Source organism: Rhamphochromis longiceps, linkage group LG19, assembly GCF_057381845.1.
Source record: "Rhamphochromis longiceps isolate RC_006_pf linkage group LG19, R_longiceps_female_GT1.1, whole genome shotgun sequence".
Lineage (NCBI taxonomy): Eukaryota > Metazoa > Chordata > Actinopteri > Cichliformes > Cichlidae > Rhamphochromis > Rhamphochromis longiceps.
In genome coordinates, this window is record NC_140575.1 from 3,231,791 (window position 1) to 3,259,549 (window position 27,759).

The following is a 27,759-nucleotide window of genomic DNA, read 5'->3' on the forward strand; positions in this document are numbered from 1 at the left end:
TCGTAAAGTGTTAGATGCTGTATAGTTAAGTGTTCTTCAGACTATCTCAAACTGATTTCTTGAACAAGGCAGTGAGTTCACTAAACGCAAATGGGGGTTCCACAATCGCCAGACCTCAAACCATTAACGCACTTTTGGGATGTGGGTGGAACAGCAGATTCCATCTTGGATGTGCAGGTGACAAATCTGCGGCAGCTGCACGGTGTCGGAGTATCTCGTGTGCCTAATTCAGCGGTTGGTGAGCGTGTGTATTTCCTGTAGGCGTGACTGAGCTGAGCAGTTTTTACTTCTCTATTTGGCCGCTCCACTAGTTAGACCAACACCGAACTAAGGTTAACTGAAATCTGCTGGAGAGATGAGTTCTTTCAGTGATGCATCTTTCGAGGACTTGAGTGACGAGTTAGCGAGTCTTGGGTAAGGCCAGGTTAGGAATTATAAACACCTTTCACCTGTTGGAAAACATTAAGCTGCTAAAAGCGATACTTTACGCGATTCTTCACCAGCGCGCACCAATTTGATGAGCAGGATAAAAAGCAAGACCATAGCTTTATACCACTGTTGTTACACGGTAAAGTCCTTTTACAAAGAGCTAACTCGTTTATCTTTAGACCATATATTGTGACATGTTTCATCGTCTCTGTCTTGTGCTGTGTATTTAGGAATGACAGGATGTGCTTCTTAAATCAGTGTTTTGTGAAACAGTGTGAAACTGAAATCTACAAACTTACTAACATAAATGATTATCATATAACGTTTTCTAAAAGCAAAAATTAAACAGCTGAGTTCCGTGTTAACAGGTTGTTACGTAAGTTATGTGTACACTTCTAATTTACTTTGCACGAGGGGAATATTGGCAGTTGTAACATGCCGAAAACAAGTTCCAGTACCGACTCACTGTGCAGCCTATTAACACTTCGCTCAGCTATAAATTCTCTCCGTGTAATGTTTTGTGGAGTTTTCTGTTGTGTTCTGGTCCCTCCTGCACATATCAGACCCACTCAGGACAATATTTGCAATTCCAAAAGAAGCGCCATGGCGCGTTTCAGAGATGTCGAGGACTGCCCGTTCCGCTCCTTAAAGCAGTTTGTTTGTTTGTTTGTTTGTTTGTTTGTTTGTTTGTTTGATTGTTTGATTTACGGAAGTCGGGTGCCGACAAAATCGCTTCGATTTAAAGCCGCACAGAACAAAACTGCGCCCGAGACTCAACTCCGAAAACACGCAGCTGGTATTTAACGGTTACGATCATACTGGCCTAATAACTTGTGACTCTATCATACCGATGGTATGTTCTAACGTTGTTGATACTTTGTTTTTTTTTGAGGAAGGACAAATATAATGTTAAACCACAGGATGCTGCACACATGGTGACTGAACTTTTAGTGTGCTTATATATTTCACGAATTGTTAGAGAAGCTTTCTGTAAACGCAACAAATTCCAAATCCACAATCCTCAGGATGTATCCACAGACTGCTCTGACAAACGAGGTCTTACTATAAATGCACTGAATAAAGTCAGCATGGAGTTTCTGGAACAGTCGTATATGATACCTCAATAACGCTGCAAACATCCATCCATCCATTCTCTTCCACTTATCCTTGTCAGGGAGGCAGATGGCTACCATAGAGAAACAGACATTCACTTAAATGCCCTTTAACATTTAACCACACTATCACACATCTTTAGACTGTGGGAGGAAGCCAGAGTACCCAGAGAGAACATGCAAACTCCACACAGAAAGGCTCCGGCCAGATGGTGCATTTAAACTCAGGACTGCCACTCTGCAAACAAGAAATAGAAAAACTTAATGTTCAGTGTGGAATTTAAACGGATAATTCTGCAGCTGGTTTTAAAATATGATCAGAACCTTTTGAATCTAGCGGTTTTTCTTGAGCTGTTGCCTTCAGTGATATTTTTAAACAGTCCCAGCAACTTTTAATGCAAATTAAGAACTTTCACATCCTTTTACCAGTTCCCTTTATATTTCCATACAGTCTGAGGTTCACAGTACTGCAGAGATGACCTTGAATCATAACATAAGCCTGTTCTTTCACGTAATTTTGCACAACAGTGTAAAAAGCATACAGGTTCTGCATATGAGACAGAAGTCCCAGCAGTACACTTTCCTTATAAAAGTCAGCATTTTCATTCAGACCTGGTCTTCAGGAAAAACATTAGATGAAGCCCACGGCAGATTATTTAAATCTGCATTTTTTAGACCAGGATTAATTCCAGCTTCACTCTCTGTTAAAGTCGTTGTCCAAAATCGTCACATTTTAACACTCACCAATGTCGCTTATGGTTGTGAAATGGAGAAATAACATTGCTGTACAGTGTTGTATGTAAAAGTTTCAGCATGTAACACTGAGCAAGCAGCTTTAGGTGCCAAATAAGTTTTTCCAAGTCTTTGTAAATTGAGCACAAGCTCAGATGATTACTGTGATTTGTCCATGCTGTTGTATAAAGACTGCTGTTGTTTCTGTTGAAATATTAGAAATCAATTTGACACAGAATGAACTGTAGCTAAAAGATGGGCCGTGTGTCAAAATGTAGATAAAAATTAGACCTTTCATATCATTTATCTAACAATGGTTTTATTAGATTTTAAAAATAAAAAAAATCATATTACTATTGCCTTGAAGGTGGTACCACTATGACCTGTCTCGCCATGCTGCAGAGGCCCTTCTCTTGTCCAATGGGACGGATGGAAGTTACCTCCTGAGAAACAGTAATGAGGGATCAGACTGCTTCGCCCTGTCCGTTAGGTGAGTGAACGAGGGAAGTGCACCATGGGTTTGGAACCGTAACAGTGACAAAACAATGATGTCACAACAGATGCAGAGTTATCTTACCTGATTATAGCTTTATTTTTTACTTTTAGTTAAATTCGCCTTGCTCCCCATGTCTTGTCTTGCACAGTTTGGTTTCTCACTGGTGTGTTTAGTAATAACAGAGTCACCAGATCCCCTTAATGTCGAGGTTAAAGGTTTAAGTTTTTCATTGCAGTTTTCACCAAGTATTCTAGTATTAGTCACACAAAGCGTGTGTGTGGACGGGTATTAACATCTTCATGGGGACCAAAAATTGGTAGTTTACTGTACTTGTGGGGACAAACAGCCCCCATGGAGACCAAAATCCAGGTCACCACGAGTTTGAAGGCATTTCTGAGACTCAAAATGTGGTTTTAGTGTCAGGGTTACAATTAGGTTATGGTTAGATTTAGAGTAAGGGTCAGGGTTAGGCATTCATTTTTGATGGTTAGGGTTAGGGTAAGCGGCTAAGGAAAGCATTATGTCAATGAGATGTCCCCACAAGGATATAAATACACACACATGTGTGTGGGGAGAAAAACAGAGAGGTGATAGTGAACCACCTAGAAACACTTTGTTAAAAGCAAGTATGTGAATCTTAACAATGATGAAGAAAGGAAACACGTACTTGCTAAATTTTGAAGCTAAATATCTGCAGGTCTGTGGTTAGTGTACTTCTACTTGTGAATGACTTTTAAAGTGAAACATTTATGCTGTTTGTCATTTGACATAGGGCAAAGGATTCAGTGAAGCATTTTCAGGTGACACGAAATAGCAATGGCTATGTGTTTGGTTTTAATGAGTTTCCAACCCTTCAAGACTTTGTCAACCACTTTGCTAACCAACCTCTGCTGGGCAGCGACACAGGTATGCAGACCATGATCTTCATCAAAAAACGTAATGCTAGCTATGATGCACACATAAAGACTGCATTAAAACACACTCAAGAAGTATACTGACAAACAGGAATGTACGTCCATCTTTATTTCTTCCGTGTTTTAAAGTCGGCTTGCCGGGCATATAACCAACCTTTGTCTCTTAACCAGGAACCCTCATTGTTTTGAAGAGTCCGTATCCATGGCGTGTGGAGGAGCCATCTATTTATGAATCTGTGCGAGTTCACACTGCCATACAGACAGGACGCACAGAAAATGATCTGGTAGCAAATGCACCTTCGGTACGACAACCATTGCAAACACCCATGTAGTCTCATGTGAGCAACATCTGACGAATTTCGTGGGAAGGGCTCTTTTTCGTCATAAATACAAGCTCGCAGCTCTCACATGTTTAAATATTAAGTAGTGTGCTCTGATGATGCCTAAACAATTCGTAAAGTCTTTTTTTATTATGGAGACTTTTTTGTGCTCAAATGATCAGGCTTTGCAGTTGTGATAAGCACGTTTGGATTCAACTAGCAACAACTGCAATAAGTTCAGATTTCTCCCTCAGTCTTTATGTACGGACAATGATTATCTGACCACAGCAACTTTTGGTGTGATAAACCTTTTTTATTTTCTAGGTGACCTATTACTCTGTATTGTACGTCACATTACTCTAAATAAAATCTAAATATGTTGCATTATTCGTAATGGGTATTCACACAAGTTATTTTAACTTAAAGATTATATAGCCAAGACTTATTCACAGTATGCAGCTTAAACTGGAATAAACCACAGTTATTCTTGAAATGTTTACAATTTAAAATGTATTTTCTATTTTTTCAGCTGGGGACAAAGGAAGGCTTCCTGGTGAAGCAAGGGGCAATTGTGAAGGTAACAGCAGTTGACATGCAAGAACAGTTACTTAACTGATTCTCATCACAAATACTTAGGAAATCTGTTTGTGTTTCGTTGCAGACAGAAATCTTATGTAACTGTGTGAAACAAGAATAATTCAGAAACATGGCTTCAGAGTTTGACATGAAGTAACATTGAAGTAATTGATTTGATTTTGATTTTATATATGCTGTCAATCTTTTCTGCAGAACTGGAAGCAAAGGTGGTTCACGCTCAACAGATATGAACTTAAATACTTCAAAGACAAAATGGTAAGTCTGCTCAGCTCAGTGGTGCAGTGGCTAGCACTGCCATCTTTCAGAAAGCTTATGTTTCCTCTCATAGTCCAAAGATGTACATCTTATTGGTGTATCTTCTCACTGATTCCAAACTGGTTCTGGTGTAAACTCAAAAGACACGACGTTGTAGCCTCAACACAAGCTTTTCATTTCCACACCACATTTTCCCGCACACGCACACAAACCACAATTCACCGCAGGCTACCGCACTCTCGCGATATAACAGAAAACAACAAGTTAACAATCTCTCTCTTTCTTGTAAAATAAAGATATAAACATACAGGTTTAAAACATATGTGTATCTGTCTATCTATCTATCTATCTATCTATCTATCTATCTATCTATCTATCTATCTATCTATCTATCTATCTATCTATCTATCTATCTATCTATCTATCTATCTATCTATCTATCTATCTATCTATCTATCTATCTATCTATCTATCTATCTATCTATCTATATATATATATATATATATATATATACAAAAAACAACAACTTGTCAACATTGATGAACATTCAAGAAATTCAGATGTGCTTCACTTTAACTGAAGCATACTATAACTACACAAAATAAATAACAGTGCATTTTAATGCAAAAAAACAAAGGATCACAGTATCCAGAGTCTAGTGCTTGTAGAAGGATTAAAGGTGAAACTCCCTTTTTTGTCAGACAATCAGCAAGTTGAGATTTGGAATCTGACCAAACCAACAAATTCAGACGGGTTTGTCTGATTTCTAGCCCCAGTCTCTTCTCTGTAACCTGCTTAGTGGACTTGAGTGCATCAAACAAGGAATGATTGTCAGTCACACAGATCAACAGAACAGCATTCAGACCAGTGTTACCAGTTGTAAGCTCAGAAAAATGTGCTGCCAGGAAGACTGCACTGTCTATTCCATCTGACATGGCAAGAGTTTCTCCTGCCAGTGTACTTCTGACCACACACCTGATTTTCTTAGCCTGCCAAAAGAGAGGACAAAACTTTCCCCCTTTACCCATAAGGACAATTAATGCCCCTCCTTGAGTACAGCCATCAGGAAGGTTACCAAAAGAAGCATCACTGAAAACAACCAATGCCAAATCCTCACTGTTACCCAAGTGCTGAAACTTAAGAGTTACTTTCTCTGCCTTAGGTTTACAGAAACCTTTGTTCACTTGAATGGACTGCACAGTTACATCTTTAATATTAGATGCCAGGCTGCATGTGTCAAACATCACATCTGGCCTTGTTTGTTTGGTAACCCACAAAATCTGTCCTATTTTGACCTGAATTGCTCCCGTTCTGTTTCACTTAAAGAAGCCTCCCTCTCCCTCTTCTCGTTTGGCTCTCGGCGAAGGCGGTCACCCTTTTCTCCTCTCTTCTCCCTTATCTTCCCCGCTTAGCTTCTTATGTCCTTGTCTTGTCTCGTGTTTTTACTTTTCCCTGGAACAGTCTCTCACTGTCGTTCTTTAAAACCTAAAAGAGAATTATGGATTTGATTAACTGGTCTCTGAATGCTATTGACACCCTTTTCTCAACGAGAAGTCTGGGCTCGGGAGAGCCCGAGTGTCCTGGAGGGACTTTCCCTGCCGGATACACGATGGACGGGTGGCAGAAATGGAGGATCGTGTGCCTGGCGGGACTGTCGATCGAGGACGCTGAAGATATCGACCTATTCGAAACCCTGATAACAGGGTTCTTGCTGATCGGAGCTGGCTTGGCCCTGACTTATTGGAGAATTAAGAGAGCGGAACCAGCTGTTCAAACCCCCACAAGACTGTCCGCTGGGATTGAAACGATGGGACGAGGCGCGACTTCTCAGAATGGGCTCACTGAGTGCAGCATGGATAAGATCTTGGAGAAGCTTACGGCTGCTGTAAATACTCAGAATAACCTCTGAGCGAATGACAAGACCACGGAGCGCAAGTTTGATCACATCATGGAGAAGCTCGCGGCTCTCCAACGGGAGATTGAGAGACCAGTGTCGGACTGTTAAGAACAGCTCTGAAATTCCCATGAGTTGTTCGCACTAAAGAAAAACCACCATCATAATGTGCAGAGGAGTTTTTTTTGTATCCTGTTCTCATACTGTCCTCCCAGGAGCCCAGCATGAGTAGAGGTCTCTTTTTTTCCTCTTGTACTTTCCCATTGTAGTGTATATTTCAGTGTTTTTCTGTAACGCTACCGACCTTTATCCCCATGTGATGTCTGTGTTGTGTGTGTAAGGTCGGGGGGGGGTGTCCCATTTCACTGCAGGGCAACCTGCATGTGGCGAATAAAGCCTTGATTGATTGATTGATTGATTGATTGATTGATTGATTTACAGCCTGTGCTGCTTGTAACTGAACCGGTTGTATGTTGTCAATGTAAAGTTGGTTACGTTACGTCATTAACTGTACAAATGTCCATACCAACATTAAAAAGAAGCTGTCATGTTCTTCACGCCCCAATAGGAAGGTAGATTTCAGTACAGGAATGACATGAGTTGCAGAGTGACTTGAACTAGCCCAAAGGAAATGATGAACATGACATGCAAGCACTCCTGTGATCTCAGATTGTTCCTTTTGCCAATAAAACACCTCGGGATCAACCTGTGATATTTTACCACCAGTGCTGAGCATAATGTCTTTGACCTTATTGTACCAATGAAGTGAAGCATCTGCAAGTCCATATACACACCTTTTAAATTTCCATAGAACATTGTCCTTGTCAGCCTTAGATGGGGGCAAAGATAAATGTCTCTTGACAGCTCCATTCCCTGCAAAAAGGCAGATTTAATGTCCATTGAATTCACTTTCCACTTGTTTTGACATATCACAGCTAGCACCAGTCTGAGGGACTCAGATGCACATGTTGGACAGTCTTTTTGTAGTTCCTGAGTATTAACTTCTTCAAACCCGCATGCCACAAGTCGGGCCTTTGGGACAACACCATTAGTAGTTTCTTTGAGTGTACAGACCCATCTAGTAGACACACATTTTTGATCCTGGTCTTTCACTTCATCAAATACACCATTACTTTGCCAGTTCTAAATCTCCTGTTTGGCAGCATCAAAGGAGATGTTTTTGTTATGAGTACATCTGCATCTCTGGTTTCAGGTTCAGTGCAAAGACCATCAACAAGTGACATGTCTACAGCTTTCTTTTCACCTTAACTACCATCAAGCTCAAGATATTGCACATTATACCCGTTTTTGTATTGCCCTTTGGCTTTCCCTGCTCTGCCTAATACTCTGGCTGTATGTTGAACGCTGTCGTCTGTGCTAGTAAGTGATCAAGTGACGTGATCAGCTGTCCTGCTCTTAACTTTACATCTGCAGAGGAGACAGGATCAGTGTATGTAGAAGGCTGTGTCACAGACATGTTACTGTAGTGTTAGTTTCTCTGTCACTAGTGATGTCTTCTTCCTTACTCTGTTCACCATCGGGTGCTTCTGTCTCATCATTTTCAACTGAGTCTTTGTTGTCAGTGTCAGCATCAGTAGTACTCTGCAGTATTTGTTTATCTCCACTCTCTGTATCCACTTTACCCAACCTTGACTGCTGTACTCTTACAAGAGTCCCACCATGTCTTACCAATACAACAGCTCCATCCTGCCCAATAATTACACCTGGACCCTTCCACTCTGTACAGTCGACTCATTTGTAGTATACTGTATCTCCTGCCTTATATTTGTCATCTGTTGGCCTAAGTTGCTTGGGTAGTGCCCCCCTGATCCTTTCTGAATACTCTGCCTCAGTAAATGCTTTCCTGGAAGCATGTAATGCTGATAAATGTTCAGCTACTCCTGCACTTACAGTTGTGCCCTCTAAGGCAGGTGGTTTTTCCATCAACACAGAAGGGAGGTTGGGGTTTTGGCCAAACACAAGTTGATGTGGACTATAACCATGTAGATTAAGCATACTGTTTTTAGCCATAAGTGCCCAGTCTAGCGCAGTGTGCCAGTCACATCTTCGTTCCTTTTTTATGTAGATCCATCGCTACTGTCTCATTATACTCAGAAGCCAAGGGCAGACCAACAGCAGACCTCGGCTTGGTTTTGCAGCCATACTGACTGCTCGACAATCTGGTCTCTCATTTCCATTTGTCAAAACTCTTCAGCTTCTTTCCGCTATACAGTGACTCTGTGAAATTACAACCTTTGAAGGTCCATTCAAGGAAGTTCACCCTCCAGCAAAAAATCCTGACATGAAAACATGTGTCCTCTTTCTAGTTTCACTCCTGCCTGCTCTGATATCAGCCCTCAGGCCAGGCAAGCCTCTTGACACTCGGGCACCTAAGAGTAGGCACAATCAGGAATCATTTTGAAGAACTTGAGTGTGAATGAGCAGGTTACTAACATAACCAATAATCACTACAATGTTAGACATTAGTCCTACATGACCTTCCTCCAAGTCTTTGACGATGCATGACTCTCATGTCATGACCCTACTCCCCACTCATCCTGTGCACCACCCTGATCTGTGGAGCTTGGGCCTTTTGGGCCTTAGTGGTGTGAAGAATGGGGCATGTGTGGCCCCACCACTGTGGGGCCCTCGTAGGGTAGCCTACAGTGTGTACATTGTCAGCCTGTCTCCATTTAATGTGGGCACACACACTATGGGCTAGTGTTGCAACAACTTACTGAGCATTTAAAATATTTGATTATGAAAGATTCTTGACACAAATTCTTTGCTTTGCTGCTTGGTTTAAGGCATGGCTCTATTCTTACCATGGAAACACGAGTGTTTCACCTACATTTGCCACAAAAACAAACCATTTATTATAAACGTATTTAGGAGCAGCCTGTGAATAACAAGCTTGACAACATTAAGCACACACAGCCTCCAGTTTAAAGGATGATAGAGTCTCCGGTGGCGTATCCTCAAGCACCTCACCCAATACCTCTAAGAAGGCCGGGTACTCACAGACGACAGTCACGACCCGTTCCCCAACCGAAACGCGCATGGAACAAACCCTCTTGTCGACCAGAAAAACTCCAATGTAAGGGCAGCAAGCCACAGGGGACGCCCAGATATCCACCCCAGCCCACTGCCTTACACCAAGGGCAACTCCAGAGTGGAACAGAGTCCAATCCCTCCCCAGAAGACTGGTTCCAGAGTCCAAGCTGTGCATTGAGTTGTGCATGACTATATCACCACCTCTCAACCTCACGCACTATCTCAGGCCACTTCTCTTAACTAAACGTCACCTCTTTCAGAGAAGTCATGTTTCATGTCCCAGTTCCCACCACCCACCACACATTGCACCCAACCCCTACGATGCCACCTGTGGGTGGTGGGCCTACAGGAGGACCCCATATCTCTGGGGAAAAAAAGTTAATTATTCAGAAGCATGGACCTATATATTGATAAGAAATACATTAAAATATGTTAATAACATAAAAATCATCTGGAAAAAAAGGCTTGAGCAGTTTCTTTCCGAGCTCCTCAGACTACAATGACCTGAGTGACTGAGAACTTTCACAGACGTATTCATAGGGGGAATTCAAAATATGAAGGTGGAGTGTTGGTAAAACGGCTGGTTATTGAGTCAACCAAGTGATTTCTCATAGATGTTTAACAGAAAGTGGTGTCTGAGCCTGCACCTGGTCAACTTGTCTGTTTTTTTAATGCTTTTTTTTGTTGACTGGTCAGAGTTGCCATCCTTATGAAATAAAGACAACAATTTTTCCACACTCCACCTTTTCTACATTACAAATGTTGGCCAAGATGGTTAGCAAGAGGAAATTTGTCTGTTAGAATGATAAATCACAGAAACTCTTTTACTTGCTAATGCCTGCTGTGTAGTGAAAGCAGCGCCAGCACCAACTTACTTCGCACACTGGTCTCCCTTCAGTTAATAGTGAAAGACCAGAGGTTTATCCACAATTTGTTTCTCACAAACCACCAGTGAAAAACTACTGGCCTCTCACTCATGCCCAGCTGAAGTCATTATCAGCGGGAGACAGAGACTACCATGAATTGGAATCAGAATCAGAATCAGAATACTTTATTAATCCCGAAGGAAATTAGGGAGACGGCTACATGCACAGTTTGTCACGATCTGCGATGGCAGACCGCGTGGAGTGGAGATCAGTGGACCCAATTGCAGACAAACGAAATATGGAAACGGAAATAGATTATAACAAGAAGTGTGGCCGAAAACTAAACTAGTCACAAAAACCTAAACTGGTAAAACTAAATACATGAAAACCAGGAACACTAGGAAATACATGAACACTTGAGATAAGGGAAGGTTAACAGATGATGACATGAACAGAAGGAGACTTACATACATATATGGGTAATGAAATAAGTAGAAACACACGGGGAACACAGCTGACACAAATGAACATGACGCCACACGGGAAGCAAAACTAAACACGCCGAACACGGAACATGGGTTTGACAAAATCCACTTTAAATGCTCTACTCTAGAACCTTACCTGGCTAAAATCTAAGACAACTGAATGGAAGTGAAGAACCTGTTCTCCTCTTCAGTTTGCCCTATCATAAACTCATCATATTCTGTGTTATGATTTATTTTTATTGTGTTTGACAAGGTTTGTGGCCTTGCTGCATGTGTCACAAAACGCATCTTCACTGTTTACATGACTCCGCTTACGATCAGCCAACATTGTCAACTGAATGAGCTGTGACACATTTCGTATATCCCTATGACAGGCGGAAGAAGAAGTAGTTCCTACAAATTGTTTATACTATTCCAAAAATATAGTTACTGTACTTTCTACCATGTTCCTGGTAATGATAAAGTCCAGTTTTCCCCAAGTAACTAAAATATTGATATTTTAATATGAGACTATTCTAGAACACAGATATCTTGTACTGGAGGAATTGATATTTCAGTACTGAGCTGCACACAACTAAAAAATATTAGTGATATAAAGAATACACAAGCTGCCCGACACCTAGCAATGCAGGCAGATGAGCGTATACACATCTTCTTTATTGAACTTACACATTAAAACATAAAAAGCAGTAACAAAATGTAAACAAACACAGTAACCTGTATTACTGATGTAATGTAACATAGAAAGCTGTTTCGATGTACAGAAAATCCGGAGCTGGAATGAGTGCCAGAGGACATAGCTAGACTTTTACTGGAAGAGCTAAAAAATAAATAGCAGCTGCAGTTAAAAATTGTCCTACAAAAATAAGGCTTTGCTACATTTATGTCAGGGAAGGTGTTTTTTTTTAATGTACCTGTTTATGTGCACAGTAAGTATGTAGAATCATTTTTCTGTTGCAGTGTGAGGAGCCCATTCGAACCTTAGATCTGAGGTCCTGCTCTGCAGTCCAGTTTGACTACTCTCAGGATAAAGTCAACTGTTTTTGGTAAGTGACCCAACAACAGATTTGAGGAACGTGCCTAACTAGAATAAAGAGAAAGTGATCATTTACTTTAAGGTGGATATTGGAAAGTTAACTGAAACACAACACAGCGTTTTGTAGATGTGGCCAACACATGAACTTTCACTGCCTTACCTCTCAGCCTGATTTGGTATAATTTTACCAAATTATTAACTTGAATTTTTGTCACAACCCACACTCATATTCAGATATTGTTATTAATAATCATAATTAATAATCATTTTGGAGGATTTACAAGCTTTGAACTTTGGTTAAAATCTGGAACCCAAAATAAAAATATAACATTAGGAAAATATGGAGAAATCTCTGTATGGAAGGTACAAGGCAAAGTAGAAATTGCTGGCTAGGCTCAGTAACACTCGGAGCCACCACAAGTTAAAAAGTTGATTTAAGAGATACTGAGCCAAAATGGAAAGCACAAATTGTACCTGTGACAGTGAAAACTATTGCATGGTTATTTAAAAAAAAAAAAAAAGGGGGGGGGGGGGGGGGGGGTCTAATGTGTTTTAGCAAAATGTCAAAATAACTTCTAAAGAATATTTAGCAGGCAAGAGTCCTAAATCTGTCCATCTACAGTTGAGAACACTCAGTTTATAAATAGGTATTATAAGGTTATAAAGAGGATCCTAGTTAAAAATGACTTCTCACAGAAGTATACGACGCCAAAGTTTTGAAATCCATGTTTGGATGCAGAGTGTGTTTCTGAGATGTTTGGGGCCAAATATTATAGCTTCAGTTTTCCATGATTTTCTTCATATTTTATTACCAAGCAGTCAGATTTGCTCGTAATTTCTGTGAATGGTTTTGAGGAGTAGTTCTCCAGGCTTTCTGGAGGTCTTTCAATGTTTTTGTTTGTCATTGGCTGCCATTTCAGTCATTTTCAGTCAGATCATTCTCAGGTGAATGTGTTTTTCTTCTTTTGTTTAACCACTTATCATGGACCTATCAATCACTCAAGCAAAAGGCAACTAATTCAACTAAGTCAATGGGTGAACCAGTGTCCATAAAAGACAACAAAGAACCAGTTTTAAATCTCAAAGACCTTCAAGGAATTTGAAGCTTGTCACAGCAACACCTCATGTGTTTCTGTTTTTTTCAGTTGAATCTGTGAAAAATGCCAAATACAACATAGTTTGACAGTATCAAATAATATTTTTGCATAAACAATATCCAAAGACTCTATTGGCCTACATTTTAACATATGTTGGCATGGTGTGCAATAAAACAAGAAACTGGACAAGTGGGAGACAGTAGATCTAAAAACAACAAAAAACCCTGCAGCGGATGGTGTCATAGTCCTGGGTTTGATTAAAATCATTAAGATAGGTTGACTTGTGTTCTTGTGCTGTATTAGTTTTCTGTATTAGTTCATCTGGAGCTCTGTTTTCCTAGTGCCTCTGATTTTTCATTATTTATATTCCTAGCTTTTGATTTCTTGTATTTATTATGTGTGTCTACCCTTTTGTGTCAAGTCTGTCCTGGTCTCTTCTCAGTGTTTTGTTATCTTTTTATGTCTGCATAGCTGTCTACGTGCAAACTAATACATTTGAGTCAACATCCATCTTCAGCCCTCCCTTGCACAGTTTCTCCACATAATGAGCAATATGCATGTCATGACCGTGTGAATGGAGTTGTTTACTCTGACCCTGAATCCTCCCTTATTTATGCTGAAATCCAGTCTTTAACCTCCTAAGACCAGAACTCTTTCATGGCATGCATTTTTAATTTCTCTTTGCCATTTGGGCTGATTGGGACCAGATGAATGTAAAATTGTTTTTTTTACCTGATTTTTGTTTCTGAGAAAAATTAGATCCGCATATGATGACATTTGCTTTAAATTTTGATAGAAGAGAGGCAGTACAATGTCCTCATAAATGGATATCAGGCCCTTGTAGAGCAAAATTTTGTATTTTGGTCTAGACAACCCGAAATGTGATGTCCACATATGTGGACGCCAGGTCCTAGGAGGTTAAGTGATGACGTGGTGAACCCTGCTTCGGGGTCCAAACTACTCTGCGTTTAATAAGGCTGTTGGATTTTGTTTTTTTTTAACATGTTTTAATGCTTTGTATCTTGTTCTAATTAATGCGAACAAGCCCCTAAAAACAGCCAGTGATCACTGTCGGCTTCTCTCAGTTTTTATTACTGCTATTGATTTTAAAGCTCAGTTTTTAAAACAATACGATGTAACTACAGCCCAGCCCATGCAGCTATGTATTAATGACTAACCTTCAGAGATGGGCAGTAACGCATTACTAGTAACGCGTTACTGTAATCTGATTACTTTTTCAAGTAACGAGTAAAGTAAGGGATTACTATTGCAAAATCGGTAATTAGATTACCGTTACTTTCCCGTAGGAACGCTGCGTTACTGCGTTACTAAAACCGTGATTTTTTTGCGAGAATGTCTCATGACAGTGACGTAAGCGAGTGCGACGTTAGTGCCAACAGCTGTGTGCAGATCAACAATGGATCACATATCGAGTGCGGGAGAGAGTATGAGCGTGCAGCGTTTAAAGCGTGGAAGTACTGACCTTACTTTGAGTTTGATTCCATAAAAAGTGACAAAAACATTAGTGTCCGCTGTGCGTGGGAAGAAAACTTCTTTTTACAGCGAAAAAACCCCTAAACTTCCAAACAAGCACCAAGTAGCTACGACATAATGGGAAACTCACAGAGAAACTCACGGATTCTTCCACTGACCGCGGCACACCTGCACCAGGGTAAACCTCCGCCTACCTCACTCCTGCTTTACAGGTGAAAATAGAGCAACAGGACCGCTGAGTCTTTGACTTTATTTATTTTCTGCTGTGTTTTACTTGCATCTATTTGAAAGACTGAGTGTAAACACAAAAAATATTTTATTTTATGTGCTGGAATGTGCAGAAAATAGGTTTAAATAAGATAAGATAAGATAAGATAGAACTTTATTAATCCCTCGGGTGGGTTCCTCTGGGAAATTCGACTTCCAAAAAGCACAGCACCGACCGAAGTTACAGTTACAGAATTGTTATATATACACACACACACACACACACACACACACACACACACACACACACACACACACACACACACACACACACACACACACATATATAAATACAGAGACAAATATAAATAAAATATACAAAGGGGATAAATAGAATAAATAGGAATAAAAAATAAAAATACAAGTGAATTGCACATTTCAAGTATTGAGTCTATTGCACTGTTGACTATTTACAAAAAGTATTGCACAGTGAGGTGAAGAGGCACTACAGCTTAGTTGTTCCCCCCTCCTTTGTCCTCCTGTTTCCCCTCCCTCTCCCCTCCAGAGAGGAGTTAAACAGTCTGATGGCGTGTGGGACAAAGGAGTTTTTAAGTCTGTTAGTTCTTGTCTTTGGGAGAAGCAACCTGTCACTGAACAGACTCTTCTGGTTGTTAATGGCCGTGTGCAGAGGATGCCCAGCATTGTCCATAATGTCCATCAGTTTCTTTAGTGTCCTTTTCTCTGCCACTGTCACCAGAGTGTCCAGCTTCATGCCGACCACAGAGCCAGCCTTCCTGATCAGTTTCTCCAGCCTGGATGAGTCCCTCTTTGCTGTGCTGCTCCCCCAGCACACCACAGCATAGAAAAGTACTCCAGCAACCACCGACTGGTAAAACATCCTCAGGAGCTTCCTGCAGATGTTAAAAGACCTCAGCCTCCTGAGGAAGTACAGTCGGCTTTGGGCTTTTTTATACAGGTGCTCTGTGTTGCATGACCAGTCCAGTTTATTGTCCACCCACAGCCCGAGGTACTTGTACTTGTTGACCACCTCCACCTCCTCCCCCTCTATCTGAACCGGCAGTGGACCTTCTCTGGACCTCCCGAAGTCCACAACCAGTTCCTTAGTCTTTGAGGTGTTGAGTTGCAGGTGGTTTGTGTGACTCCATGCGACAAAGTTCCTCACCAGACTTCTGTACTTCTCTTCATGATCGTCCCAGATACACCCCATGATGGCTGTGTCATCTGCAAACTTCTGAATATGGCATAATTCAGAGTTGTAGCAGAAGTCAGAGGTGTACAGGGTGAAGAGAAGAGGGGACAGCACAGTTCCCTGTGGTGCTCCTGTGCTGCTGACCACTGTGTCAGACGTGATGTCCTTCAGCCTGACGTACTGTGGTCTGTCGGTGAGGTAGTCGGAGATCCAAGCCACCAGGCAGGGGTCCACCTCCATCCTGTTCAGTTTTTCCTGAAGCATACAGGGCCGGATGGTATTAAAGGCACTGGAAAAGTCAAGAAACAGTATCCTGACCGTGCCTTTTCCCCCATCCAGGTGTGAGTGGGCTCTGTGTAGGAGGTACAGGATGGCATCCTCCACTCCGACACCCGCCTTGTATGCAAACTGTAGTGGGTCCTGGGCATGTTGTACCTGTGGTCGGAGGAAGTTGAGGAAGAGCCGCTCTAGAGTCTTCATAAGATGTGACGTCAGTGCCACCGGTCGGAAGTCATTCAGCTCATTGGGCCGGTTCCTTTTAGGGACCGGGACGATGCAGGATGTCTTCCATAGGGCGGGCACTCTCCCCAGTCGCAGACTGAGGTTGAAGACTCGTTGTAGCGGCTCCCCAAGTTCAGCAGCACACGCCTTAAGCATCCTAGGACACACCTTGTCTGGGCCTGCTGCCTTTCTGGGGCGAAGCTTCCTCAGTTGCCTCCTGACCTGATCCACTGTGACACTGGGACACTGGGAAATGTTAAACTCATTTATTCCAGTCAGAGAATGTTGCATATAATTACATTTTTGCTTGATGCATAAAGTTAAAAGATTAAAACTAATAAAACAAGTTAAAAAAAAAGAGACTTTTCCCTTTGATTATATTTTGTATGATGGATTATGCAGAAAAAGTAGAATTGGGCTGAAAGATCTATCACTTTATTACCTGTTCAGGTTGTAAATCGTGTTTTTAAAAAGTAACTAAGTAACTAAGTAATTAATTACTTTTGAAAATAAGTAATCAGTAAAGTAACGGGATTACTTTTTTGGGGAAGTAATCAGTAATTAGTTACTGATTACTTTCCTCAAGTAACTTGACCAACACTGCTAACCTTGTGTTGTGGATGGATTATCTCAGAATCAGAATCAGAAAGACTTTATTTATCCCCAAGGGGCAATTAACATACAACAGAGCAGCATGGTTTTAAAGATAAGGACAGGGCATAAACAGGCAGTAAGAGTGAGATAATAAACACACAGAATATACATTATATACACAGTTTCAAAACTGCACAGTTTTAAAATTAAAGTGACTGAAAGATGAATAAATAACTGTAAGTGAGTAAAAGTGAGTAAAGTGTCGGCAGTATAAAAAGAGTGTAGTTTATGTTTCTGGTGTGGGAAATGGTCTTATCGGCTGGAGTTAAAAAGCAGAGTGGGGAGAAGGTCATGAGGCTTCCCAGGAAGGGATAGTAAAAAGTCATCATGATGGCTGTGCTGACTCCAAAGGAGTTGAGTTTCGTAAGGAGGTATAGCCGTTGGTGGCACCTCCTGAGAATCTCCTCTGTGTTGGCAGAGAATTTCAGGAGGTTGTCAAAGATGGTTCCCAGGTATTTGTACTCCTCAACTCCCTCCACTGGCTTCCCGTGGATGATGGTGGTAACTGAAGCAGCCAGATCCCTCTGCTTACTGGAGAAGGTCACCACCATCTCTTTGGTTTTGCTCACGTTCAGTTCAAGTTTGGAGCTGTCACACCACTCTACAAACTCCTGCAGAGTGGGCCTGCTGGTGTTGGCCAGTAGGGTAAAGTGTCTTGCCCAACGACACAACGACCAGGACAGAGAGAGCAGGGGGATTGAATCGGCAACCTTCCGGTTACAGATGAGCTTCCCAATCCCCTGAGCCACAGTCGCCCCCCACTTCATTTATGTTGGAAGTGATAGCAGAGCTGTACGTTTTAATTTTTCAGAAATCTCTCAGTCAGAACATGCTATATCATGCTTAGGTGGAAACTAGCGAGCTAACTTCTAACTCTGTTAAATGTAATAAATCCTGTTTTCATGGATGCCTGGATGTTAAACTTACTTGTTACACCTGGTAAAGCAGCAACGCTGATCATTTTATTACAGATGAAAGAATTTATACAGTTTTTAACTCTCAGTGATGCCGCAGTGTTCGTTTGACTTTGGGACCTGAAGCGGTGTTTGGACCTAGACATGGCTAATAACGTCAGACTTAAAGACCGGCCAGGTCTAGGCTGCTGGGGGATTCCCATGATGCACTGAGTGTTTCTTCTTCACTCACCTTTCTTACTCACTATGTGTTTGTACACCACTCTGCATTTAATCATTAGTTATTATTTATCTCTGGCTCTCTTCCACTGCATGTCTTATTTCTGTCTTTGGCCCCTCAACCCCAAACCAGTTACAGCAGATGGCCCCGCCCCTCCCTGAGCCTGGTTCTGCCACCTGTTTCCACTTGTTAAAAGGGAGTTTTTTTTAAAAGGAAGAATGTCTTAATACATTAACAAAAGCAAGGTTGCAGTATGATAAATTATGCACCAACAGAGCAGAAGCAGCTATGGCCAGAACTAGATATCACTACTATGAATTTGGAAACAAAACAAGTAAATTACTGGCCTGGCAAATTAAGAAAGAAACATCGGAGAAATTTATACGGACAATTCTAACGGAAGATGATAAACTTTTTGATGAATCAGTACTCATAAATGCAGAGTTTAAACGGTTTTATGAAGATCTGTATAAATCTGAGCAAGGGGTCGATGGTACTGCTGCAAAAAGATTCATAGATGGAATAACCCTTCCTAAATTACATAATGAGGACAAAGAACTGCTTGATGTAGATATAACGGAGATGGAGGTTCTTCGAGCCCTCAAGTGTTTACAAAATAATAAGACCCCTGGACCAGATGGATTCTCAGCTGATTACTATAAGGCCTTTTCTAACAAATTATTGACACCACTTACAAATATGATTAAAGAAGCCTTAGAAAATAACAAATTACCGGAATCACTGGAAAATGCAACAATTACATTATTGCCAAAGCCGGGCAAGGACAAACAGAGATGTGACTCTTATAGACCACTTAGCCTTTTAAACGCAGATTATAAAATATTATCTAAAATAATTGCACATAGATTGGAGGACATTATGCCTAAGATAATAAATGCCGATCAAACAGGCTTCATTAAAAACAGACAGGGAGCAGATAATGTGCGGCGCCTGCTCCACATATTGAATGCCGCTCAAAAAAATCAAGAACCATTGCTAATAATTTCCATGGACGCTAATAAAGCATTTGACAGGATTGAACCAAACTTTCTATTTCAGACAATGGAAGCCATGGGCTTCGGAGAAAAGATCACCCGCTATGTTAGGATACTATTTAACGCCCCCAAAGCCAATATTATAACAAATAATGTGCTTTCTGACACTTTCTCCCTAACCAGAGGCTGTAGACAAGGCTGTCCAAGTTCTCCCTTGCTCTTTGCGATTGCGATCGAGCCACTAGCAGTGGCCATTCGTACTAATGTTGCTATATCTGGAATCAAATTCGGTACAAGTGAACATAAACTTTCCCTATATGCAGATGACCTCCTACTATATATAACGGACCCTCTCAAGTCAATTCCCTCATTAATGAATTGTCTTAAAGAATATAGTGCGGCTTCAGGATATAAGTTAAATTATACCAAAAGTGAGATTATGTCATTAAATATACAAGATAATCGTGTTAGAGCTCTTACAGATCCACTACAGTGGTGTAATAATGGATTTACATATTTGGGCATACAAATTGGTAAATCTGAGGATAAAATATTCAAACTAAATTATATTAAACTGTTGGAGCAAACTAAACTTAATACACAGAGATGGATGGATTTTCCATTATCCCTCATAGGGAGAATTAATGTTGTTAAAATGAACATTTTGCCTAAGTTTACCTATTTATTTCAGTGTCTCCCTATAAATGTTCCTAAAAGTTTCTTCAAAGAATTAAATAAACTTATAACCTCCTTCATATGGCAAAAGAAAAACCCAAGAGTTAAACTCTCCTCATTACAGGCCCCTTATTCAAGGGGAGGACTCAACCTACCAAACTTTAGGAATTATTATCTGGCCTCCCAATACCGATCAATTTTGATCTGGTTACATGCAGAGAGGAGTGAGGTTCGATGGGTTCCAATAGAACAATATGAGGTGAATCCCATATCATTAAAAGACGTCCCATTTCTAGGTACGAAAAAATGTTTATCTAAGCTCACAAATAACTCGATAATATTAAACACCTTCCGTGCCTGGCAGGAATCCCACTCACTTCTAAAAATAAATATTTCTTTTCTTAGAAGGACACCCCTATGGGGCAATCCTGATCTCTCACATCATATTTCCGACTCCATGTTGCGGGGATGGAAGGATAGAAATATTCGAACTGTTGCCGATCTATACAATAATGATACATTTATTGACTTCCAACAACTAAAGGAAAAATTTAAACTTCCAGACCAAATTTTTTTTAAATTTCTACAAATAAGAGACTGGATCAAAGAAAAAACCAAAGGAACATTCCCTGAGATTCCTAAAGAAAGTCCTTTTGAAACGCATCTTTGCACCAAACCATGGAAGTCAATAAAAGGAATAGCATCTTCAATATACACTATTATTAATGAAATATTACCTGACTGCAACAAAACGTCTCTGAAAAGAAAATGGGAGGCAGATCTGGGCTATGTTTATGAAGAGGTAGAATGGTACCATCTAATGGAACAGGCACAGACCATGTTAATTTCTACAAATCATAGACAAATGCAATTTAATATATTCCACAGGACATATTATACACCTTACAGATTACATAAAATTGATATTAATTACTCTCCCAAATGTTTGAGATGTAAGGTGATAGATGGTGATCTCCTTCATATGCTGTGGAATTGCCCAGTAATAGAGGAGTTCTGGAGACGGACTACTGAAATAATTTCAAGGGTAATTGGGATCCAAGTCGAAATGGACCCAAAACTATGGATTTTAGGTGACATAGATTCTATAAATGTGGATTACCACAAGAAATATTTTATTTTACTTGCGAGTACTGCAGTTAAAAAATGTATTCTGACACATTGGAAATCTGAAAATTCTCCAACACTGAGATATTGGATTAATGAGTTAGCATCCTACTGTACACCTGAGAAGATTTCGCATAGTATAAAAGGGAAATACCGAACCTTTAAAAAAATTTGGGGACCATTTCTTTCAGTATTACCGTCTTTGGACTTGACAGAATATAGAGATGACGTAAATTCCTCTGGGTTTACCCTGAATTGATCCTTGGTTAGGCCCTTCTGATCAGAATTCTTGAATGTTGTGCTGATTCTTGTGTATAGACGGGTGTAAATATGGGCTGTTTGGATACACGAATGTGATGAAGTTGAGAGCCATACAGGGGTAAAGGGGTGGGGGGATGGTGGGAGGGGTTCACACGATATGTTTTTCTTTTTTTCTTTTTTTTTTCTTCCTTTTTTAAAAATTATTATTATTTTTATTTATTTATTTATTTATTTATTTATTTATTTATTTATTTATTTATTTATTTATTTATTTTGTTTTGTTTTAAATTTCTGTAATTACCAATACTGTTACTATTATAATTATTATTTTTATTATTATTATTAATACGCCCGTATTTTCTGTGCTCGGTCCTCAGATGGTTGAGGCTATGTTTGAAAGATAAAGATACTAGAGTGTGTTCCTGAGAATTTTTTATTTTTTTTTGGTCATAATGGCCAGTCAAGCTTTGGCTAGTTGATGATACCTACTCTGTCCCATAACTGTGAATGTCTTTTATTGTTTGTTTCTGTTTGTTTGTTGTTTGTTTTCAATTTAAAAAATGAAAATAAAAACTTTAAAAAAAAGAAAAAAAGAAAAAAAAGGGAGTTTTTCTTCCCACTATTGCCAAATCGCTTAGAATGTAAAGTTCCTTGAAGCAGCTGTTGTTGTGATTTGGCACTACACAAATAAAACTGAATTGAACTGAATTGTAGTTTCTGTTAATCCTTCACTCCTTTTATTGGTTCCTTATTGTTTTGTTCTTTATCCCCTCAGCTCTTTTTTTTTTAGTTACAGATAACCTTAGTTCCCTTTTCTGTCCCCATTCTTTATTAGGTTCCCATCTCTGGGTCAGATATTTTCATGTTTATGTTACTTCCCATGTTTTTTGGGGTGGTTTTTGACACTTGTGTTTTGTTTTTAGTTATACTTCGTCTCTCTCATCCACCATTATTAGTTTCAGCTGTGTTTGTTCCCCCTTCCTTCATTATCTTGTGTGTATTTAAAACCTCGATCTCCTTGTCTTCTTTGTCACGATTAACAGCTTGTTCGCTGTTGTTTCCTGTTGTCTGCTGTTTGTGATGCTGTTGCATAGTAAATCATAGGATTTGAGAACTTTTTTTCCCCTAAAAATCACAACAGTAGCAATTCTAGTAACTGAAATTGGACTTGATGCATTTGAAGTTGTGGAAGTAAGAGTGGCCCAGGGAGAGAGTGATTTTGCAGCGGCCAATGAAAACATAGGCCAGTTTGAGGAGACAGCGCTCCCAAGGTGGTATATATAATGAGAACTTCCAGACAGGTTTTTAACAACTCTTAAGATTGCACAGCACTGAAGCTGAATGCTGGCAACAAGAATTGCTGAGAGGAGAATAGACTGCAGGCCTCACAGAATGCAATGCAGGAACTTTTACTCCAGCTATTACACAGGAGAGCTTCACGGTTTGGGATTGTGATGGGGTCGAAAGATAATGCTTCCTGAAATCAAAATGATTGAAGTTATGCATAAGCTTCATTTGTTGTCTGTTATGGTCGTACTGACAGTGTGCATGTGAGAATGGATGACTCATGACTGCAGAACAAATCAGCCTATCGGGACAAATAAAGTAACCTGAACATTACAAGCCAAATTTTATGATGGATATGAAAAAAATTACAAATTTGTTGCAAAGTGCTCAGCAGCTGTGAGACCTCTCTGTTTTCCCCCTGCAAAACTTTGTTTGCCACAAAGGCCATTGTGGAAAAATAATTGGGCAAGCCAACAGCACATCTTTGGTCCATTAATTTGACCATTTTCCTGAAACATTTGTTGCATTAATTTGTTTAGTAGACACACTTCTTTGGCTGAATGGAATGCGATCATTTCAGTGTACCTTTTGAAGCTGGATAGTTACACAGGTTGCAATAATGATGCACTGTAACTTTAAAAATCCAGATCCAAATATGTGGCTTGTGCTGCTCCAGCTCTAGCAAAAAATAAACAAACAACAACAAAAAAAAACTACAAGACTCATAGAGCACAACCCTGAACCTTAACTTTTACTTGACTTTACTTTTACTTTTCACCAAAATTAAATCAGCTCGAACTGTTATTCGTATCGACCACCACACAAAATTGAACATATCTTGAAAACTGTGGATGCTAGTCCTGCAAACAGACACAGCTGAGTACATACTCCCTTCAGGGGGAGAATAGCAGCACCAATCACACTTAAAATAAGCACGTTACAAGTTTTAAGCTGCAACTGTATCGCTACACATTTTTATACCTTCAGCAGGCCTGCTTGTTTGTAACGTTACACTGACTTGCACTGCTGTTGTTGGGTTGCATTGTGAATGAATGTATTTACATTTGGTGTGGCTGTAGCTCAGGTGGGGGAGCAGGTCAGCTACCAACTGGAAGGTTGGTGGTTCAATCCTCTTCCAGTTTGGTGTATGAATGCTAGATAGTAAGCGCTTAACAGCTTAGAAAAAGTGCATGTGTGAATGAATTAGTTATATAAAGTGCCTGGTCTTTTACTTCATCCTAGTTCATCCATTGTAGTAAATCTGGCCCTACAGGTCTTTTTTACTGTAAGATAGTGAGTCAGTCAGTTGAATGGGACCCCTCAACAGACAGAAGAAGATGGATGGATGTTTTTTCTTACATGTACATGCACAAACACACACACACACACACGTACACAGTCACAAACGTCAGAATACAGGATGTTGTAAAACTCATCCTTCTGCTCTCTGTGTCCACAGTCTCGTGTTTCCAGATCGAACATTTTACCTTTGCGCTAAGACGGGTGTGGAGGCAGATGAGTGGATCAAGATGTTGAGGTGGAAACTGGTGAGTTTGTCCAAACTGGATGTTTTACATGAAGGAATGTTTTTGTCATCAACTAAAATAATTAAAATCAAACATTTTCTGAAAATGGGATATTGCAGTAGAAGGTTCAACATGTTGAGGGAACATTAATATTTATAAGGCTTAGGTCACGGCTCAGTGGAATTGGCTCTGAAGGAGGATTTGTACTTTAAGCGGTACCAGCATTGTGTGAAGTGTTGTAATAGCTTGTGTAACATTAGGCCACTTCCTTATTACTGACAAACTCAACATTTCTTCAACTCCAAGTTATTTAAATAGCCTTGAGACGATTGCACAGTGATCTGTTAAATGCAAGAAAGGGTTTTTATACCAGACAAAAAATAAGGAACAATCCTGGTACTACTACTACTAATAATAATAATAATAATAATAATAATAATGGATACTTTATTGATCCCCATGGGGAAATTACTTGTTTTTCTCTGCATTTGACCCATTCACTCAGTGAAGCAGTGGGCAGCCCACTAAGCAGGCGCCCGGGGAGCAGTGTGTAGGGACGGTACCTTGCTCAGGGGTACCTCAGGGTAGCCGTTAAGTGGATTCGAACCGCCGACCTTCCGATCATGGGGCGACCACTTTACCTACTGAGCTATCCCTGCCCTAGTACTAGTATTACTAGAAAATACCTTAACTATATCTCTCTCATCATAAAGAAGAGCATTACAGCCAGTTACCAGTGAATGTTTTTCAAACGGTTCAAGCACTGTGGTTGCAAAATTCCCCTGAAGCAGTGTACCAGTGACAGACTAATCTGTCTTAGTTGCACAACCCAGGCTTCAAAACCTGGTGAAAAGCCGTTGTTTCCTTTTCTATTTTTCATATTGGTCCATTTAACAGAGCCAACAAACACTGATAATTACTGTTATATTGCTGTTGTTGCCTCACTGTTTGGGAGAATTTACTGCTACTGCTGTTTTGTTCATAATGTATTCACTATTTGTGGACATTTGTGTGTAGTGTCAGTGTTGGTAAGTTGATTATCCCCTTTTGTCATGGTTGTTTTAATTATGACAAAATATATTAAACCACACTTTGAATATATACTCTTAACTGACTATTTATAAAATACTATGAAAGTTCCATACATGTAGAGATGCAGGGTGTATCTGCATATATATTAAAAAGGAGACAACTATTCATAACGTAACATGAGTTCAGAGGGGGAAAGTATTTCTGGAGTGTTTGCCGGAGCGTACAGTCATATGAAAAGAAAGTTATGTAAGACGCTATGTGGTCCTTTGAAAAATGAAGAATACTCTTATTATTTCAGAGTATTGCTGCTAACGGTGGTTCAATAAGCTACTGAATCACATGGTCTTTTACACAGGACTCTACACAATCCTGTGAAAACGTTTTTCACAACATACTGGAAAGTTTAAACAAGTGGTAAGATTTTATAATATTGACACGCTGTTAAGCATAAGTAAGAGATTATTAAGTACTAAGTCTATCCTTTGAAAAGCTCCTTGGTACGTAATTTATAAATACAGATATAAAAGTTGATTCTTGATTAGAATCGTTTATAACTTGTTCATGGTATTGTTTAGAAGTAATTAACAAACAATTTAGATGTACATTGATACAGTGGGTTAAATAAGCACGTCACCAACTTTCAAAATAAACATATTTCTAAAGGTGCTTTTGACATGACATTCTCACCAGATGTCAGTAATAACCAATCCATTCCACACATGCAAAAAAATCAACCATAGATATCCACAAATCAAATTATGTGTAATATTTAGAAAACATCACAGGGAAACATTGAGCACATTTACTGAAATATATTTAATACTTTGGACAAAAGCCTTTGTGAGTGATGAAAGCTTCAACATGTCTTCAGTATGGAGTCATATGCATTGAGTGCATTGCTTATTGTTTTCTTTGATTCCAATTCTTTCTGTAGCTCTCCTTGTTCTTGGACAACTTTTCTGATCATTCTTTTCACTTCTCTGACTGAAATCTTGTGGGAGCCCCTGGTCATGGTCAGTTTATGGTGAAATTCTATCTATCTATCTATCTATCTATCTATCTATCTATCTATCTATCTATCTATCTATCTATCTATCTATCTATCTATCTATCTATCTATCTATCTATCTATCTATCTATCTATCTATCTATCTATCTATCTATCTATCTATCTGTCTGTCTGTCTGTCTGTCTGTCTGTCTGTCTGCAAGTCCCACAGGATATTAGCTCGGTCATTTTAAACCACTCTAGGGGGCGTGTCTCATTTTGACCTTGGTACTTGCAAACCGTACTCAGCACAGATGTCCCTGTACACTATGCTGGCTGCTTGGTTATGGCATTCGATTTATGCCGTGCCTGCTAGCACCTTGCACCCTGCTGTTATGTGCAGAATTGTCTCCTGAGCATTTTACACAGCCTAAACATAAACATTTATAAATTACATACTGAGGAGTAATGTTTTTTAAACAATGAATTAAGCACTTACTGATACTGTACTAATGCTTAATCCCTTAATAGTTTGTCATTATTATACAGTGTTGGGTATAAAGTGTTAGCCAACAAGCTAAATTTGTAGGTAATCTTAAAATGAATAAACTTATCATTTAATGTTTCAAATTTTTGTGTCTTTTTAGTTTCATTTTGATTTTTTTTTCAGTCCCAGATAAGAAAAGGCAGATGATGGCTGTCACTGGAGAAACAAGATGGAAGGAAGACCAACCTGCACTGAAGGACTGAGATCAACAGGATGCACAATAATGAACAACAGGACAAAGAGAAGGAAAACAATCACTGAGCTAATTTAAATTACAATTTGAATTGAATTAGCTAACCTGGATAGCAAGGTGTATCTATAGATTGTATGGGTTAATCACATACAGACCAATACCTGCTGATGGGTAACGCTAAAGAAAATAATAGAATTTCACTCAGATAACTGAATCTTGGAAGCTGTGTTTTCCATATCAGCAGTGTGGCTGTTCTCCACTGACATCTACCATCAACAAGTCATTTTCACCCACAGGACTGCCACTCAGAATATGTTCTCTTTTTATGATCATTATCTGTAATTCGTACAGACAGATGTGAGAAAAACTCCCAGTAGATCAGTAGTTTCTGAAATACTTTGACCAGTCTGTGTGGCACCATCATCCATACCACTTTCAGAGACACTTTAACCATTTTATTCCTTATTCTGATTGAACTCAGCTTGAACATCAGCAGGTTGCTTTGATCGTGTCTGCATGTCTGAATGCATTGAGTTGCTGTCATGTGATTGACATTTGTGTTAACAAGCAATTTAACTGGTGTACCTAATTTGTTTAGTACAATAATTTAATACGATATATTAAAACCACTTGAAAAGCCACA

General features: G+C 39.7%; 1 protein-coding gene across 2 annotated transcripts; it reads left to right on the forward strand.

Annotated features, from left to right (window-relative positions):
• The first annotated feature begins 211 nt into the window (after nucleotides 1-211).
• On the forward strand, nucleotides 212-27,752 carry dapp1 (dual adaptor of phosphotyrosine and 3-phosphoinositides). 2 transcript variants are annotated; one of them, XM_085391446.1, is made up of 10 exons: nucleotides 212-414; nucleotides 2,641-2,763; nucleotides 3,542-3,675; nucleotides 3,855-3,985; nucleotides 4,533-4,580; nucleotides 4,793-4,855; nucleotides 12,116-12,201; nucleotides 24,291-24,378; nucleotides 26,324-26,402; nucleotides 27,047-27,752. In XM_085391446.1, exons 1-9 carry the CDS (start codon nucleotides 356-358, stop codon nucleotides 26,375-26,377), a joined length of 786 nt encoding a protein of 261 aa, XP_085247572.1. In that variant the 5' UTR covers nucleotides 212-355; the 3' UTR covers nucleotides 26,378-26,402; nucleotides 27,047-27,752. The 2 variants fall into 2 exon arrangements, with proteins under 2 accessions (XP_085247572.1, XP_085247573.1); XM_085391447.1 differs by lacking the exon at nucleotides 26,324-26,402 and having other exon boundaries at nucleotides 218-414.
• Nucleotides 27,753-27,759: the final 7 nt, after the last annotated feature.

Bases quoted from the DNA above. Each gene is read 5' to 3' on its own strand.
- dapp1 (XM_085391446.1), top strand. From the start codon at position 356: ATGAGTTCTTTCAGTGATGCATCTTTCGAGGACTTGAGTGACGAGTTA. The intron at 2,764-3,541 runs GTGAGTGAACGA...CATTTGACATAG, and splicing joins TGCTTCGCCCTGTCCGTTAG to GGCAAAGGATTCAGTGAAGC. The intron at 4,856-12,115 runs GTAAGTCTGCTC...TTTCTGTTGCAG, and splicing joins AATACTTCAAAGACAAAATG to TGTGAGGAGCCCATTCGAAC.